The sequence below is a fragment of the Anolis carolinensis genome, chromosome 5 (genome assembly GCF_035594765.1).
Source record: "Anolis carolinensis isolate JA03-04 chromosome 5, rAnoCar3.1.pri, whole genome shotgun sequence".
Classification (NCBI taxonomy): domain Eukaryota; kingdom Metazoa; phylum Chordata; class Lepidosauria; order Squamata; family Dactyloidae; genus Anolis; species Anolis carolinensis.
Genome location: NC_085845.1, coordinates 89,562,943 through 89,576,678, shown reverse-complemented (window position 1 = coordinate 89,576,678; position 13,736 = coordinate 89,562,943). Strand labels below are relative to the sequence as shown.

The 13,736-nt window shown below is 37.0% G+C and overlaps 1 protein-coding gene across 3 annotated transcripts in view; it reads left to right on the top strand.

Moving 5' to 3' along the window:
* Positions 1-13,736, top strand: part of bmal2 (basic helix-loop-helix ARNT like 2) — a 41,997-nt gene that overhangs the window by 285 nt on the left and 27,976 nt on the right. For all 3 annotated transcript variants that reach the window (XM_062981766.1, XM_062981765.1, XM_062981768.1), the window contains exon 2: positions 11,000-11,147. In XM_062981766.1, coding sequence (XP_062837836.1) covers positions 11,000-11,147 — 148 coding nt within the window. The remainder of the gene's footprint in view (positions 1-10,999; positions 11,148-13,736) is intronic.

Sequence of the window (13,736 nt, the reverse complement as noted above, 5' to 3'; positions counted from 1 at the left end):
TGAGCCTGTCAGTCATGCTCGTCTAGGCATTGTTTTTCCACAGGACCCAAAATCAAGAGGACGGAGAACATGAGGCGACCTGTTCCTCCCCCCCCCCTCCCCTTCAGTGGCCTTTTATTTCTCCTGCCCTAGTTTCCCGGGCAAACTTGGGCCCTCCCTCCAGGTGTTTTGGACTTCAACTCCCACCATTCCTAACAGCCTCAGGCCCTTTCCTTTCCCCCCTCAGCCGCGTAAGCCAAAGGGTCAGTCTTGGGTAGCATTTGGGTGGGAGACCCCATAACCACCAAGTACTGCAGGCTATGTTTCAAAGGAAAGAGCTGGCAAAACTGCCTGTAAGAACCCTGGGAATTTTTTGGGGTAATCATATGTTGACAGGAAGCTGGAAGAAATACATACGCCATACATACATCAATGATATCTATTTGATTGTGTATAATTTCGCTTTAAATACCTTTTGACTTGTCCTGTGTGCACACCTTAACTGATATTTAAAGTTTCTCTCTATATGCTAAATGTTTTTGATTCTATCCACACAAGGTTTTTAAATAATAGGTTTTTGTTTTTGGGTAACCATGTACCAAAGCTTTGTTTTTGGGTAACCATGTACCATTTTCCAAGCTTTCCTGTCTTCTCATGATGTGGCCAAAATACTTCATCTTTGCCTCTAATATCCTTCCCTCCAATGAGCAGCCAGGCATTATTTCCTGGAGGATGGACTGGTTGGATCTTCTTGTGGTCCAAGGCACTCTCAGGATTTTCCTCCAGCACCAAAGTTCGAGGCATCTATCTTCCTTCGCTCAGCCTTCCTTATGGTCCAGTTCTCGCATCCATAGGTTACTATAGGGAATACCATTGCTTTGACTATGCGGACCTTCGTTGACAGTGTGATGTCTCTGCTTTTCACTATTTTATCGAGGTTGGCCATTGCTTTCCTCCCAAGAAGTAAACGTCTTCTGATTTCCTAGCTGCAGTCTGCATCTACAGTGATCTTCGCGCCTAGAAATATAAAGTTTGTCACTGCCTCCATGTTTTCTCCCTCTATTTGCCAGTTATCGATAGGTGTTTTCTTGATGATTAACTGCAGCCCAGCTTTTTCACCTTGGGGATAAGGCTCTTCAGCTCCTCCTCATTTTCAGCCATCAGAGTGGTATCATCTGCATACCTAAGGTTGTTAATGTTTCTTCCAGCAATTTTAACTCCGGCCTTGGATTCATCAAGCCCTGCACGTCGCATGATGTGTTCTACGTACAAGTTGAATAGGGTGAAAGTATACAGCCCTGCCGCACTCCTTTCCCAATCTTGAACCAGTCTGTTGTTCCATGATCTGTTCTTACTGTGGCTACTTGATCTTTATACAGATTTCTCAGGAGACAGACAAGGTGAGTTGGTATCCCCATACCACCAAGAACATGCCACAGTTTATTATGGTCCACACAGTCGAAGGCTTTAGAGTAGTCAATAAAGCAGAAATAGATGTTTTTTTGAAACTCCCTAGCTTCCTCCATTATCCAGCGGATATTGGCAATTTGGTCTCTTGTTCCTCTGCCTTTTCTAAAACCAGCTTGGACATCTGGCAACTCTCGCTCCTTGACAGTATCAACTTTCAAGATTTGAAGCAACTCAGCTGGGATGCCATGGTCTCCTGCTGCCGTGTTATTAGCAATGCTTCTTAATTTATTTATTTATTTCCAATATTTCTATCCTGTCCTTCTCACCCGAAGGGACTCAGGGCGGCATATTCAACCTCGCTCCTCAGGATGTCTGGTTTTAGTTCACTCACCACCCCATCAAAACTATCCTCTAAATTGTTATCCTTCCTATACAGATCTTCTGTATATTCTCGCCACCTTTTCTTGATCTCTTCAGCTTCTGTTAGGTCCCTGCCATCTTTGTTTTTGATCATGCCCATTTTTGCCTGAAATTTTCCTCTGATGTTTCTGATCTTCTGGAAGAGGTCTCTTGTCCTTCCTATTCTATTGTCTTCCTCTACTTCCTTGCATTGCTTGTTTAAAAATAGTTCCTTGTCTCTCCTGGCTAGCTTCTGGAATTGTGCATTTAATTGGGCATAACTCCCCCTATCATGGTTTCCTTTCGTCTTCCTTCTTTCTTGAGCTACTTCCAGTGTCTCAGCAGACAACCATCTTGACTTCTTGGTTTTCTTATAATTATACTCATTATACTTAAAAGTAGTATATTATAATTATACTTTAATTATACTTAAAACTAGGGAGTTCTTTTTCAGACACCCTGTATTAGATTTATTAAGCCATCTCTTGTACAATGCTGAAAGGCAGTCTTCACACTTCTGAATGTGGCTGCTGGTCTTCCAATTTTAGACACAAAGATGAGTCTTCTGTACTTGTCACTTCTGTTTTATTTTGTGCTAGCAAAAATGTGCCTGCAAATTCTCCTTCCCAAAAAAGTAGGTCACGGTTTGTTTGTTGTTCCCTTTGATCCTGTAGTGCTTTCTGACTGGAGCTTTACTTGCATAGTTTAACTTTCAAATTGTAATCTGCTATTAAAGAACAAAAGGTCTCAGGTGATGCAGTGTGTTAAAGCACTGAGCTGCTGAACTTGCAGACCAAAAGGTCGCAAGTTCGAATCCGGGGAGCGGAATGAGCGCCCGCTGTTAGCCCCAGCTTCTGCCAACCTAGCAGTTCGAAAACATGCAAATGTGAGTAGATTACCGGCGGGAGGTAACGGCGCTCCATGCAATCATGCTGGCCACATGACCTTGGAGGTGTCTATGGACAACGCCAGCTCTTTGGCTTAGAAATTGAGACGAGCACCAACCCCCAGAGTCGGACACGACTGAGCTTAACGTCAGGGGAAACCTTTACCTTTACCTTATTAAAGAACAAAACCTGGTGGAGGACATTCTTGGGGGCTGTTTTATACCTTCCCTTCTGAAAGTAGAGAGAGCACTAGATACAGCCCCAAGGGCCAGTTAGAGTACAAAAAGCCCCTCCCAGTCAATATGGAAATGTATCATGTATGGTCTGTTTGTCTTTTGATGTAACTACTTCAACATTGTTGGATGAAGGAAGGGGGAATGCTAGTCAAAGGAATGGCCCACGAGCCATTGCCAGCCACAAGTTATTAGCTGCCAGTTCCTAGACAATTTTCAGGAGGGCATGAAAAGCGTCTGTAGACAATGAGCACAAATATGGTACCAGTCCCTGGCACACCAAGAGAGTGTGTGTGCTTGTGTGTGGTGCTGGTTTTCCACATCAGATAGCTTAAAAGGCAATGTTACAGATAACGTAACAAAACTGCAAAACTGTATTGTGAGTAAAGGAAATATAATCCCTACTTACTTACTTACTTAGGCAATCCCTTGTAGTTCAAGGAGGATTGTCTTCCATCTCTGGTGTCTTGGGGGTGGGTTCTTAGGTGGCTGAAGAGACCAATTCTTGATTTGCATGTTCTCCCACAGTGAAGACATCGGTTTTCAGGTGGAAGGCGGTCCTGGTCAGGGTTGGCTTGACGGGCCTTCCTCTTGGCACGTTTCTCCCTTAAGCCCTCCATTTGTGCCTCTTCAAACTCTGCAGCACTGCTGGTCATAGCTAAAATAATCCCTAATAGAGACAGATGTGACACAAATTTTGTACATCAGTTGCGGTATAGCATTTTTAAATATTTGTTTCTTTGAGCTACATGAGCCAGAATTTCCTCTTTATTTGGTCTATGCAACTTGAAGGAAAACTGAAACAGTGATCCATTTTACAGGATTTTTTAAAAAATCACAGCTTTAGTCCTTTCACAATCTCCACGACCAATTCCTACTCTTTGGCATATAAAAGAATGGTTTGCAGTGCTCTTGCAAATGGTTATATAAAACACATTCATATACTTGGGTTTGATTTAAACCTTTCTCTGATTTTGTTCAGTTTCTAGAGGAGTTTTAATGCTTATGGACATTCCTTTGTTCTTCTATGGACATTTATCTGAAGTGCCCAGGTGTTTGTTTGTTTTTTTTCATATCAGGAGCAACTTGAGAAACTGCAAGTCGCTTCTAGTGTGGGTGAATTGGCTGTCTGCAAGGACGTTGCCCAGGGTAAGCCCGGATGTTTGATGTTTTACCATTCTTGCGGGAGGCTTCTCATGTCCTCGCATGGAGAGCTGGAGCTGTTAGAAGGAGCTCACCCGAATTCGAACCAGCGGTCTGTCAGTCAGCAGCCCTGCGGCACAAGGCTCCCCAAGTGGTGATGGACAAACTAATTTTAAAGCCCCACGGGCTAACTCTAGCTAAGGGAGAAAGGGGAAGGCAGACTTTTTTCCTGCTTCTATTTGAATAAACACAAATAGGTTTGAAGGTTTGTGTTTTTCTATTTCTTCCCATCTGTGTACAACTGTAGTTTTCAGGGCCTGATCATGGGAGAATAAAGGGTTTGTGTCCTGTAGATTCAAGAGCAGTCCTGGAACACCCTGTTTTAATGCTTGCTGGCAGCATGAATGCTTTTAGCTATCCTTTTACATTTGCAATCATACCAGGGGGCATCTGAAGGGGATGGGGTTGCTCTGTTAGAAAGAAGTATGTTTGAATAATTAAAAATGTAGGAGATTAGACTAATGCCTGACTGAAACCTTGTTTTTTTTTAAACATTTTTATTGGGTTTTACATTCATAATTCATAACAACACTACTTCCCTTTTTTCCAATATTTTTTCCCTCCCTACCACCCACACCCTCCCTCCTCAACCACAGTATCTTTATATTAATCTTGCAGATCCAGCCACAGGTAAAGTCTTTGTATTTTTTCTTTAATGTAATCGTTGGCTCCTCCATTTTTCACCCAGTTGAAGTAGTCTTTCCATCTGTTTGTAATGTCCTTTTGTTTATTCATTCTTGTTACTTGATTAGTCATAATTCCTGTAATATCTAACAACACTTGATCATGCAAATAATCATTCCAATTATTTAACGTCCATTTCGATTTGTCTCTCCATCCTCTAGCAATCACAGCATGTACTGCTCTTATTGTTACTTTCAATAACTCTTGGCACTCAGTTTTTATACTTGGATGATCCAGCACTCCCCAAAGTAACAAATCATTATTAATTTGTATTGTTATCTGTAATAAGTCCTGGATTTTCCCTTGTATCATTAGCCAAATTTTTTTTAATTCAGAACACTCCCACCACATATGTGAATAAGTGCCCTTTTCTTTATTACAATGCCAGCACTTTGAATTCTTCCCTTTTATCATATAAGACAGTTGTTCAGGAGTTCTATACCATCTTAATACCATCTTTTTTTCTAATTCATTATATTTTTCTGTTTTTATTTTATTTATGTTCCTAATTATTTCGTCTACTTCTTGTGTGCTTAATATTTTAACCCCATTCCATTTGTTACGTATTGCTCGGATCATAAATTCCTTATCTTCTACCATTAAATTGTATATTTTTGCCACTGTTCCTTTACTTGTTTTTTCTCTTGCATTTAGCAATTTATCTACCTTCAGTTCTTCAGTGGGCTGTGCACTCTCTTTTTTTACTTTTTCCCAGATCCCTCTTAATTTTAACCAATATTCTTTCCCCCCTTTTTCCAAAAGGTCTAGCCAGTTAATTATCCCTCCATCTTGTTTCCACATATCTTTTACCCTCGTTAATCCTTTTTCTTCTAAGGTATTTACCAACCTTTCAGGGAGTCCCATGCTCTTAATTGAGGTCTTTCCAGAAATTTTATTTGCCCATAGTTTTTGCCATTTTTGCCAACATTCAAACTCAATCTTTCTTGGACCTGTTAGTTTTTCTTTTATTTCTTTAATATCTCTAGTATATAGCCCATATTTTCCCCGCCCTTCATTTATTTCGTTCTCTACTTTTATCCATTTATCTTCTCCCTTTAAACTTATTTCTAGTAAAGATCTTAGTTGAAAGGCCTCATAATAGTTTTGTAGGTTTGGAAATCCCCATCCAAGTAATCTTCTTGGGGTATATTGAATCTTTTTCATTATTCTGTTTCTCTTTTTTCCATATATCCATTCTCTCAAGGTATTATCCCATTCTTTTATTTGTCTATAGTCTATTTTTATTGATAGGGTTTGGAACAGGTAAAGTAATTTGGGTATTATGCACATTTTTAGTGCTAATATTTTTCGTGGGATACTTAATTGTTTATCTCCCCAGGCTTTTAATTTTTCCTGGATTTTTTTCCATATTGCCCCATAACTTAGTTATTTCTTTTGTAATGGTTATCCCTAAATATTTTATTTTATTTCTTATTATTTTTATGTCTCCCATTTTTGTCTGCAGCTCCTTCTGCTCCTTTTTCCCCATATTGTATATCATCATTTCTGATTTGCTCATATTCACTTTCAATCCTGAATACCTTTCAAAATCTTTTAATATTATTTGTATTTCATGAATAGCTTCTGCTGGGTTTTCCATTATTAGTAAAATATCGTCCGCATAAAGATTTATCTTCACCTCTTCGTTCCTAATTTGATATCCCTTTATCCTGCCGTTGTTTCTTATTCTATCTGCTAGAGGTTCCATTGCTAATGCAAATAGGAGCGGAGACAGAGGACAACCTTGTTTTACACCTCTTTCTGTTTTGAAATATTTTGTTAAGCCTTCATTTACTCTTATTCTTGCTCTTGAATTACTATATAACTCTTTTACTATTTTAATAAATGAAATGTCAAATCCGTAATTACCCATTAGTTGTAACAGATATTTGTGGTTTAGTGAATCAAAGGCTTTATAAATGTCTAACTTTAATAGTGCAAACTTTCTTTTTTTGTTATGATTAAGGATGTTTAATACATTTCTTATAGGGTGCGCAATATTCCTGCCTTTTATAAAACCATATTGATCTTCCTTTACTATTTTGGATATAATCTCTTCTATTCTATTTACTAATATTTTCGTGAATATTTTATAATCCTGATTTAGGAGGCTAATGGGTCTGTATGAATTGGGATCTTCTGGATCTTTCCCACTTTTTCTTACTGTTATTATCTCTGATTCTCTCCATGTGTCAGGGATTTTCCCTCCCTTCATTATGTTATTAAATAGAATCTTCAATTCTGGAATTATTATTTCTTTCATTTCTTTGTAAAATTCTGCAGTGTATCCATCCCCTCCCGGAGATTTTCTATTTTTCAGTGTGTCGATAACCTGTTCTATTTCTTGATACGATATTTCTGTTCCTAGTTTCCTATTGTCTTCTCTATCTATTATTTTCTGTATTTTTTCGTCAAATTCTCCATGTATTTGTTTTTTATACAATTCCTGATAGAAGTCTACAAATGCCTCCCTTATTTCCTTGGTCGAGTTTACTTTTTTATTATATTTATTTTTTAACTGAATGACTCTTCCTTTCTCTTTCATATTTTTCAAATAGTTAGCCAGTTTTTTCATTGTATTCGTATTTTGTCTTTGGAAATTATTTTTAATAAATATATATTTTTTCCATAAATCCAAATTATCAATTTCTTCTAACTGTTTCTTTAAATTTTCCAACTTTGCTTTCACCTGCACTTGGTATTTATTTTGTAGTAATTTTTGTGTTTCCTCTATTTCTCTAAACACCCTTTTCCTTTCTCTATCTTGCTGTTTCTTTACTGCCACTTCTTTTGCTATACAGTAACCCCTAATTACTGCTTTTGCTGTGTCCCAGACTGTTTCTGTACTTGCTGAACCCCTATTCTCTTTGAAGTAATTTTTTATTTCTTTTGATAGTTCATTCTTAAGTTTTTCTGTCTTAATTATAAAATGTTTATATCTCCAAGTTTTTATTGCCTCCGTTTCATCAGGCTCCTCTATCCTTAACTCCACTATAATAGGTGCATAATCTGAAATCCAGATCGGTTGTGTTTCCATATTTAAAATTCTAGACCTATTAGTATTTTTATTAATATATAATCTATCCACGAAAAAGATTTATGACTTTGTGAGAAGTATGTTGGCTTTTGTTTTATGAGATTTGCTTCAAATATGTCCTCCATTTTCCATTTTTTTACAAGGTCTTTGTTTTTTCTAAGGTCCATATTAAAATCCCCTCCAATTATTAGCTCCCCTTGATAAATTTCCTGTACTTTCCTAAACCACTTTCTAAAATATTTCTTTTGTCCTTTATTTGGGCCATATACATTTCCTATTGTATATTTCTTGCCATTTATTTTTCATATTAGTACTATGTACCTCCCTTCCTTATCTATTATTGTTTCTAATATTTCCAGTTTCAATGAGTTTTTCATTATAATCGCTACCCCTCTAGCTTTATTCGTACCTCTCGCTTCAGCTATCACGCTCCAACCTGGAATATTTATTAATTGTTTGTTATCTTTCTGATGTTTGTGGGTTTCCTGTAAACAAAGCACATTGCAATACGATTTCTTTGCTAGTTGTATTATTCTTGACCGCTTGAGATCTGAAGCCAACCCGTTTGTATTTAAAAAACACATTTTTAACTTGTCACCCATTATCTATGTATATTTGTGGCTCCTCATCTGCAATGTTCCCTTCCCTTATTACTGTGGTTACCCCTCCCCCCTTCTCAAATGTTATTTTAAGGAAATGAATCTTTCCTTTCATTTGAGATTTCTTGCGGCACTGCGCCCCCTGTTCCCTCTCCTATTCGTTCTTTGTTATTACTATTCCAGGCCATACAGTTACTTCACTGTTTTTGCCCATTATATGCCTGCTTTCAACCCTCTACCCGCCATACATATTAGTTTTGTTGTACATAAGCTTAAACATAATGTCCATTCAATCCTGCATCCATCTTCCACAGAGATTCTAAGGTAGAGTCCCTACTTATTATGATATTGTAGTCCTTGTTCATTTTAATGGTCTTGTTAATCCACTAATCTTCATCTTCGTCACCTTCCTCTGACTCACTTTCTTCTCCTTTTTTCTCTGTAGAGTCTTTTGTTTCTGATGTCAGCGGAAGGCCCAATTTATCCAGCATTGAGTGAGCTTGTTCTGGTGTTCTTGCAGTATATTTTTCCTTGTCTTTGTAAACCAGAATAGCCATTGGTAACACCCAGGAAAACTTTATCCCGTGAGCAGTCAGTCTGTCTGCATACGTTTTTAAAAGAGCTTTTATCTTCAGAGATTCCGGAGACAGGTCGTGTTTTGGAATTATTTTTTTCCCTTTATATGTTAAGTCTCTGTTTGCTTTAAGGAGTTTAAACACTTCATCTCGTTTACTTTCTGTGGTGAAGGCCATTATGATATCTCTTACGCCTCCCCTTTTTGCATGGTGAAAGGTTCTGTGAACTCTTTCAATTTGAGTTTGCACTATTTCCATGTTTAAACCTTGAAGCCATAATATTATTTCCACTTGTAAATTCTCTGCAGAAATTTCTTCTGGGAAACCGGACAGTCTCAAGTTTTTTCTTCTTTGTCTATCTGATAGCTCAGCCACTTTATATCTTAAAGCTGCAATTTCGTTCTGGTTTTGCTGCGTTCTTTTCTTAGTCTGTTTAAGTTTTTTTTAATTAATTTATTATCTTGTTGTATGGTCTTCATTTGTTTCAGCAGCATGTCAACTTTTGGATTCAAGGTTTCCGACAGCTCTGTAATCATTTGTTGAATATTTTGTAGTTCCCGTTTGGACGCCATTTTTGGCCGTCTTCCCGGTTTGATTCTTGCTTATCTTACTTAATAAAGTCTCTTTCCCCCAATTATTTTACTGTAGAGAAAGTTTGTTGGCTGCAGGGGTCTCCCACGAATAATTATCCATTAACTGACTGCTAAATTAATACTTATCTCCGGCTCTGGACTTTATTTCATTTGTATCTCCGGAGAGTCAGGAACAGAGCTGCTTCCTCTTACCCAGGCATGCGCAGAGCCCCCACCTTGTTTTACATATAAATGATCACCATCCTATTACTGGAATAGAGAAAAACAATTTACATATTAATAACTTTATTTCAAAATATTGCCTGCGTCTTTTTTGGCATACACTTTGAATATTATTGTTATATGGTACATACTGATTACTGAACAAGTTAAAGCCTTCCACAGAAAAACAAAAGATTAGAGACTCTCATTTTGAAATTTTTATGCATAGTTATATTAATTTATTTTGATGATTTCCAAATTGTTATCTTATTTGAACTTAAATATGCAGATTGTGAAAGCACCATAAACATGATATGGTTTTAATTTTCTTAATAAGTTTGTACAGGATTTGTATGAGATTCTTACCTGGAGTAACTTTCTCTGGAGTTAATAACTTAATAATGGACTTAATATATAGAACCTGAGAAATCATAAAATGTTTTATATTAAAAATAGAAATGACCAAATGTGATAAATTTCTCCAAAGAACTCCCGCTTCTGATAGTGTAAAAGTAATATAACAACATATCCTGGTTATTTGAGAAATAGCATGTCACAACAAGGTGACATTATTACTTAGAACATGTTATTTCCATTGCCACTTAAAACGTGTTGATTACATGTCACTTCCATATAATATAAAACCAAGAGTGATAACAGAATAAAATAAATTTAGTTTTACAGTTCTCTGGGTGTGAGAGTAGGCAACCTGATATCCTTTGTGTGCTTTGAACTACAACTCCCATGATCCCTTGCCATTGGAAGGGTACCAGGTTGTGTTCTGCAGTGATTTGGTTCAAATAGGTTTATAGTAGCAGTAATAGTTACCATTTGTGATGGGAGACCTCATTTATTTGGTATCAGAAGGAGTATCTAACTATACAATTACAGCAGTGTGATATTTGTTTCATTCCCATGGTTCTTTTCCATGGAATCCTGGGATTTATAGTTTTGAGAGACAATTAAAATTATCTTCAATAGAGCTCTAGTCAACTTTGTACACTACAGCAATACAACTTTCTGAAGTATCTCATCAAACTACAAAGTTCAGAATTCCATGAGTCGAAGTTATGGCAGTATGGATACACCCAGAGTCATCTAGAGATTAAAACTGGCAGCATCAGTTACGTTGCCTTTGGATTTTTTAAAGTAAATACTGCAGAATATCTTCAGCATGGACATTATTTTCCTATTCACAGATAATCTTCAGATGGAAGGAACTCAGTGTGTCGCCTCTGCAGTCTCAAGCCTTATGAGTTCCTCAGCCCAGCCTGCCACTGCCAGTTCAGTCAACACGTTTGTGGTAGACTTTCCAAGAAAACGGAAAGGAAGTGATTCTGATAACCAGTAAGTGAAATGACTTATGTATCTATACCACCTCTACGAGAATCACAGCTTTGGTGGATTTTTCTTTTTATGTCTACATTTGTGTGTGCATATTATTATCAATCTAACTTCCCTGTTTGGAAAAAGGAATATTTTGGCAAAGATCATTCTATCAGCTTGCCGCCAGTCCTGAATTTGAGACTCATTTTGTTTTGCACGTGTGTTTAGGAACTTAAAATTAATATGCATGACAAGAGAGTTATGATAATATGCTGGTTGTATGCACATGCAGTCCCCAGATAGGGTTTGTAGGTTTGTTTTTAAGTTGAATTTGTTTATAAATCGGAATACATACATATAGTTTTTAACATTTGATAGCATAAAGAAGGGTTAGCACCCCCATGGTGTTTGCTTTGCTGTCTATGCCCCTGTTCAGAAGGTTTCATCTTACCTTTTGTCCCTGTGAGAATTGGATTTTGAAAAATTTGACTTGTGGAAACAAGGATTGGTGACAAAACTTCAGTAGAGACACCTATTTCCCCTGATAACACTTTCAAGAGTGAATTTCCGTTTTGAGGGGTAGTTTTCTCTCATTTCCTGTTGTATCACCCCCATTCTTAGCTATAAGTTGTCTGTAAGTTGGGTGTTTGTAAATCGGGACTACCTGTAGACTTTTCTGTTCCCAAACACTTTTGTGATGTATTTAAATACTTAAAAGCATATCTTTTAGCTGTGTTTTGCGGTACTTTCCAGCATAGCTAAATGCCTTCAGATCGATCAATAAGAAACCTGGTTCTAAATCATAAGCAGGCATCTCTTGGAGGTCAGGAGACCACATTGGTTACCTAACGGTTGGTGAAAACAACTGCTCGGTTACACTCAACTTCTAAAACGTTAAAAAATATTTTGAAATAAAAGCCCTCAGCACTATCTTCAAGGGAGTTGGGAAGCAATTGTGTTTTTGAGTCCCTTGGGTTCAATCAATCAATCACTTTATTAATGCTCCGACCAATGGTCATATGCATTTACAGAAACATCAATGTTTAGGGCCAGGAGTGGCATTATTATTTCAACAGTAAGTGACTGGGATGTCTATATATTTTTCATATTCTCTGCCCCTTCAATCTGTCCTCATTTCCCCCTTTTGTCACTTTGTATTACCTTCTACTTAACTTTGTAGTGATATCAACGCAACAGGGTAGAAATAATATACTTAGTAAATAAAACAGAGAGGATTTAATTCAGAAGGATTGCTTTTTTATCATGGAGGAATGGGACATGTCTTTTCCAGAACCTAGAAGCCCTGTGATTTGGCACCAGGAGGATTTTTTTTCTGGTGCGACAAATGCAAAAGATATCATTTCCTAAGGATCCCTTTTCCCACTAAGAAACAAGTTGTGATTAAAAACATATCCAGATTCTTATGAGATAGTATCTGTGTAGATCCTTATTTCTAAACCATTCTGTTCAGTATACATTCTCAAAAACACATTTCCTAATACAGAAGAGTCTTGCTTATGCAACCTTTGCTCATCCAACATTCTGTATTATCAAACGCAGTCTGCCTCCCACCCAGATCTACAGCTTTTTCTCTAGGCAGATGAGGATCACAGATTTTAAAAAATCTTCACAGGACTGAACTTTTTGCAGATTTAACTTCCAGCAAAGTTGTTACTATAAGTTCATTTTATGCAATTCTGTCTTTATTTGTAGTCAATTTTTAGTAGTCAATGTTTTTGTAGTCAGTGTTTTCAATACATTGCGATATTTTGGTGCAAAATTTTTAAATACGGTAATTACTACATAACGTTACCACATATGGAACTGCTTTTTCTATTGATTTGTTGTAAAACATGATGTTTTGGCGCTTAATTTGTAAATTCATAACATAATTTGACATTAATAGGTTTTTCCTTAATCCCTCCTTATTATCCAACATTTTGGCTTATCCAATGTCCTGTAGGCCCATTTATGTTGAGACTTTAGTGCATGCCCTCTTTATTATATTATCAGCTTGTCTGGGAAAACAAATCTGGTTATAGGAGAAGATGCTTATGATGACAATGTCATGAGCATTTTCTAGAAGTGTTTGGAAACTTTCTTCTTTGAGTAGTTGTTTGGTGTCAATAACATTTACACAAGTTGTTGTTGTATTGCATTGTAAGAATTCACATCAGCTTTCAACTTGTTTTAAAATAAAATTTATAATATGGATGGCATATTAAATAATAGGAGATGTATATTAATTGGAGCATTTTAATTTTAACTTGGTTTAATGCTTCTCCAGCTTTCAAATTGAGCAAGGAAAAAATGTCAAATTTGCTTTTGTCTCCAGTGGAAGATTGAAACAAGTCTGTTAAGGTTTTCTGACAAACCCAGAGGCAGACCCAAATGAATTACAGCATATTATTGATCAAGGGTTATCCTATGCACCCCATGGCTAAGTAGGGATTCGAATCCTAGTCTTCTTTAGTCCTAAACTTAAATTACTATACCATCCTGACTGTCTCACAGCGTAATGCCTGCTAGGCAATTGCTTAGGCTTTGGTACCATGTTATTTCCTTAAATAATGACAAAGAATAAGGGTTTTGAAATTGTAAGTGCTTAAA